General features: G+C 38.4%; 1 protein-coding gene across 2 annotated transcripts in view; it reads right to left on the bottom strand.

Annotated features, from left to right (window-relative positions):
- Grm3 (glutamate metabotropic receptor 3) overlaps positions 1–5,281 on the bottom strand; it is a 277,529-nt gene that overhangs the window by 94,014 nt on the left and 178,234 nt on the right. For both annotated transcript variants that reach the window (XM_017795451.1, XM_008822473.2), the window contains exon 3: positions 1,616–2,471. In XM_017795451.1, coding sequence (XP_017650940.1) covers positions 1,616–2,471 — 856 coding nt within the window. The remainder of the gene's footprint in view (positions 1–1,615; positions 2,472–5,281) is intronic.

The raw sequence follows: 5,281 nt of genomic DNA, 5'->3' as shown, positions 1-5,281 counted from the left end.
TATATATATTCTGATTTTTGGTGGTAAATTGAAACTGATTGTACAGACCAGAATAGTTTTCTAATGACATGGTAGACTATTAGCATTGTAGACATATGAAAACCTTGAACAACTGTAATTTTTTGAATAATAATGCTATTTACTATTTTATAGTTTGGGATTAAATTATGTCCTCAGAGTATAATAAATTAATGTGCTGATATCACATGTGTTTAATACAGAATGCAACTCTAAATGTTTTTTTTTAAGTGTTAGTAATGTGTAGGAATGACTTTAATGGAAAAGACTCTTTGTAACAAGTCTTTACAAATTGAAATTTTAGAGAACCTTATAAACCAAATTAATCATATTTTGAGAACATTTAGAACTATGCACTCCTTTTAAGAAAACAATATAATCTATCCTATGATTATTTGGAATTTCAATATAACTAACTCATAAACTAAGATGAACACATAGCTTTAATCTCATACTACATTTCCTACTTGTGACTCACTTATGCCCCTGACTCGAAATAAAGTATGTATGAGATGTGACAGTGATGATGTTGAAAACAACAATGACATTACAAACAACATCTTGCCCATAGATGTTGCCATCATCACGAGGTCATAGGTTGATGACCTCTGTGTGTAGCTTTGTGTGCTGTTCTGAGTCAATCCGGTCAGAAAACAACTTCTTCCTTTGTACTCCTGTTATCAAAGACTGTTCATGCCTTTGTAATACCATGATTGATATGCTGTTCAATAAGTAAGAGAGGAGCCTTTTGTTAGAGAGTAGTAGAGTATGGCAGGAGCGACTAGATGAAGAACAGAAGAAAAGAGAAATCAGAACACCTCAGAACAAGATCAGGCACAATCTTGGTCAAACTCCAAGAGTGAAGTTTCTAAATAACACAACACTGCCACAGTAATGTAGTACTATGTTTAGAGATATTTGTGTCATATTATAAAGAGGTAGCAATATCCTCTTTGGATGCACTTCGTGTAGTTACTTCTGATGAGAATGACTTCAGTCAGTCTTATATTCAGGATCATAGAGAAAGTTTCACCTCATGATTTAATTTGAGAGAATTGGCAACTTTTAATGCCTTAGAGGAATGTTTCTGTATAGCAGTAAAAGAAACTGCAATGCCTGGGAGTCACCATGGTCTGATGATCTTTTCTTTTCTATTCCTAATTAGGTTCTGGGAAAAGTGACTTTTTCTCACCCACTGTGACAGTTATGAGATTCTTTTGCTCACATCACCCACAAGGAGGGCTTGGAATTCATGTTCCTAAGAGAGTTGCCAATTCTGCTACAGAAGATTAAGTGCCCCCATCACACACCCTGCAGCTAACAAGAAAGAGAGTAAATGTAGCAGGGCCCCATCCAGGAGGCTGCTATGATGGGGCCATCAACCCAGCCTTTCAGTCTCATGTAGTGTGCCAGCCAAGATATTCATCTAAAATGAACAAGACCATCAAAGGGCTATCTCATTGGATCTTGGCATACTGAAGTTTATGAACTCTTTTTGTGGCTCTAAATCAAGGATTTCTGGTTAGAGGCAGAGCTAGTTGGTTATTTGAGTCCACCTGTTTGCACCACGGAAGAGGGTTAAAGAGTCATTGCTTACCCGTGAAATTGATTTTCAGCAAATAATCCTTATACAACTTCTTTCCGTCCAGGATCTTCATGGCATCACAGAGCTTGGTCGTGTTAGGGCAGAGGGTGCGCTGCATTTTGTGCAACGCATGTGCCATTGCATACACTGCATTCACCACAAACATGATCTTAGATTCTTGCTCATAGTTGCTGCTGTCAATAGCCAGGTGCTTGTCACAAACTTGCCTGTGGTTTCTCTTGTTCTGGAGGCTGCACTGGAATTTCTGCTCCCAGAAGTCTCGGAACCAGGGGTTGCGGTGATTGTTGTAGGGGTTGAGGCTCTGGAAGTAGCGGTCGAACTGGCGGACAGGTTGTGATGCCAGCTCCAGGGTGATGGCCCCATAAGCTACATGTTCGCTGCCCTTGACGATGCTCTCCTGCGCGCCCCAGCCGTCGCTGGCCACCCAGGTGAAGGAGGCATTGACGCGGTTGGCTGCAGCGATCAGCTCTCGCGAGTCGTCACTGCGCATGAAGAGGACCACGACGCGAGCATTGGGCTTCTGCAGCAGTTCTCGGATCACGCTGTCATAGGACTTGCGGATATTGGAGCGACCCACCTTTTCCGCAGTGGCAATGCAGATGTTGCGAAGACGGGCTTCCTGCTCAAAGGCCTCGATCCCTGTCTCCCCGTAGTCACCTTCAGAGGCCACAGTGGACACATAAGTCCAGTTGAAGAAGCGTAAGATTTCGGCCATGGCTTTGGCCTGGTAGAAGTCAGGGGGCACTGTCCTGGCAAAATAATCATAGCGCGACTTGTCGCTGAGTTTGGCGCTGGTGGAGGCATAACTTATCTGAGGGATCTGGAAGAGTCTCAGTAGGTTTGCTACCTGAGCAGGGAGAAAGGAGAAGAACCTTTTGAAAAATGCAGAAGTAAATGACTGCACCTGACACACATCAACACCATCCGCATCTGTTATCAACCAAATTGCATTTCATCTGCAGGTCCCTTCTCGAGATCCTTGCCAGTTGTCTGCTTGGGTATCATATTTGAATATTAGGGAGCAGGTCCAAAGTGGATAGTGTATGTTTTGGGAAAAGGCATATTGCAAAATAAGAGGACAGCATTGGCTGGACCTTGTAGCATCTGCAGCTCCACCCTAGACTAGGAAAATCTGTTCAGATGCCCTTAAAGTGGTTGTTGCAAGTTCCCGAGGTCCTGCAATGGCTCAGCTAGACAATGAACTACAGTGAAATGGCCAAATTCGGTTTTCAGACAACTTGGCTGTGGTTGTATAGAAGGAGCCTGGGTGTTTAATTCTCACTTCCCCCTCTTTTGCTAAAAACAGCAGCTCTGAAAGAGTTTAATTTGGGAACCAAGTGCCACATGGACAGTCCAAATTAGACATTTATTATCTAGGTTAAGTGAAAGAAAAACTCAATTCTACTTAAATTCTGTTTGGTCCACTCAAAATGGTAGGTCTATACTTTGATAAACTTCTAAAAAACTTCAACTTTTTCTTTGCTTTCTTTTTTCTTAAAATTTGTGAAAGGAAAACATACAAATCTGCTCTTCTTGTGCTATTTTTTGATTAAAAAATCAAATGAAATATTGATGACACTGTCAAGAATGAAGGACCTACTTTGATATATTTAAAATTTTAAATTTAAATTTCTTGAGTAATCTACCATCATTTCACTGTTTTGATTTATTGTATAATATAAAGGAAAAATAATCCTAATTTTTCAAGGAGTACTGCACAGAATATTTAAATTATATATATATATAATTGTAAATATCAAAGCAGATTCTATGTATATCTAATAAGAAATCTGTATTCTTCCTGACTTCTGAAATGACTGTCTACTGACTTTAACTTATGTAATATTTTAAAGTGTTCTTTAATAAATAGCTTGGATACTTTAGTATACTCTGTGTATTGAAATAAGTATAGGTATCTTGAAATTTTCTTTCTAGAAATTGTGATTTCATGTTTACATTTGCATTCTGGTTAATTGTCATTTTATGTGGGAAAGAAAGCCAACAACCAAGTTTACACACAGCCACACAGCATGTTGTTGGAGATCTGGCCCATTATTAAAGCTAACACAATATAGCCAAGGACTATCAAAAATATTTTCAAATCTCAGTACCTCTCACTTAACTGCCAATAGAATGGCTGTGAAATCTGAGACTTGACACATCATATAATGGAAAAATTAGAGCCTCAAATGGAAGTGAATGGTTCAATGAATAGGTAGATGCATTTCTTCTTTTCTAAGGACCAGGAAACTCATGGCAGAATTGCCTGCCTATACTGACTCATCAGAGCACAACAATACTATTTGTTTACTTAGGTCAAGTGCAATGGCAGGTGGCCCTGAAATGTGACTGCCATTTCTCCTAGTACTCAGCTTCCCCTGGATTTATATGACACTTTGGCAGGCGTGATGATAGAATCCTTGTCTGTGGAGAGGCTCCACTATGAAGTGTCTAGGTAGAACCAGAGGCTATCTTTCCTTGATGCAATGATTTTCTCCTCTTCAAGTTAAAGTCATCAGAACTGGCACCCCTTAGGGAGACAGAAAATGAAAGGACCTAAAAAATACCCAGAGGCATTATTTCTTGGAAGCCAGGAACCTCAGTGCCTAAGCTGCTGAAATTTTCTTCTCCCAGAGGGTTTGGAGGTTCTCAAGAAACAAAGTTTTTCTCCTTTGAATGATAGATCTTCTGGCTTTCTATCTACCTCTCCAGAATATTGAGAACAACTTACAGTCAAGGTAGGCTGCATAAGAGAATGATTAGTCATAAAACTGTAGCAAAACGGAAGAAGTTCTTTGTACTGGGAATAGGCACAATGAGTTGCAGCCTACTTGGGAAGGCAGTGAGGTAGGATAAGATAGCAATTATTGCCATTATTTCATTAATGGTTGTACGTACCCCTGTGCATGTGAGTTTAAAGGGAGTACACCCAACTCTCAAAAAAGGAGGCATGGTTGGTGAGTTTAACCATAAGGATGGAACTTATTAAAGTACAAAAATGTCAATTGTATCATTTATATTGAATAACATGGCACAATAATAAAAGTTAAGTGATGCTATTCAGAGTTAAAGTATAAATACAATACAAATTAATAGGATAAAGTGTTGAAATACTTTATATAGTGAATTATTCTTTGAAAATTATTTTTCTTGGCTTATAAATGTAATAGTTCTGAATTTAAAAGTAAATACCACAGAATTCACATTATTTCTCTCTTTTCTTTCCCTCATTCTAATTTGATTTTTATAGCAATATTCATAATTTGTATGTTTTATGAATCTTTGTTCTTATAATATCAAATACCAATTTAACAAATATGTATGTTCTATATATGTATATCTACACATATATTTTATTCTTTGATATTCACAGTGTTTTTATGATAGATACTATTTTCTCCATTTTAATATGCAAAACTGAAGTGAAGAAGCTTGTTCATAGTTTTACAGTTAGATTGTGCAGGCAAATCAAAATGCACAACTATAGCTTTGACTTAAAATGCCATGGTCATCCCCTCATAGCTTCCTCTCTACCGCTATCTACTGTGTGACCATCAACTTGGGGCTTGAAATATAGAGACAACCAGGTAGGAAGAACAGGAGAAAGAACAGAAGCAGTGTTTGGCATATACCATAGACTCTCTAGCTATCAGTAGG

The sequence above is a fragment of the Nannospalax galili genome, unplaced genomic scaffold (genome assembly GCF_000622305.1).
Source record: "Nannospalax galili isolate Female #2095 unplaced genomic scaffold, S.galili_v1.0 scaffold85, whole genome shotgun sequence".
NCBI classification, from domain to species: domain Eukaryota; kingdom Metazoa; phylum Chordata; class Mammalia; order Rodentia; family Spalacidae; genus Nannospalax; species Nannospalax galili.
Note: the sequence above shows the minus strand (reverse complement) of the source record. Positions and strands in the feature narration are given on the sequence as shown.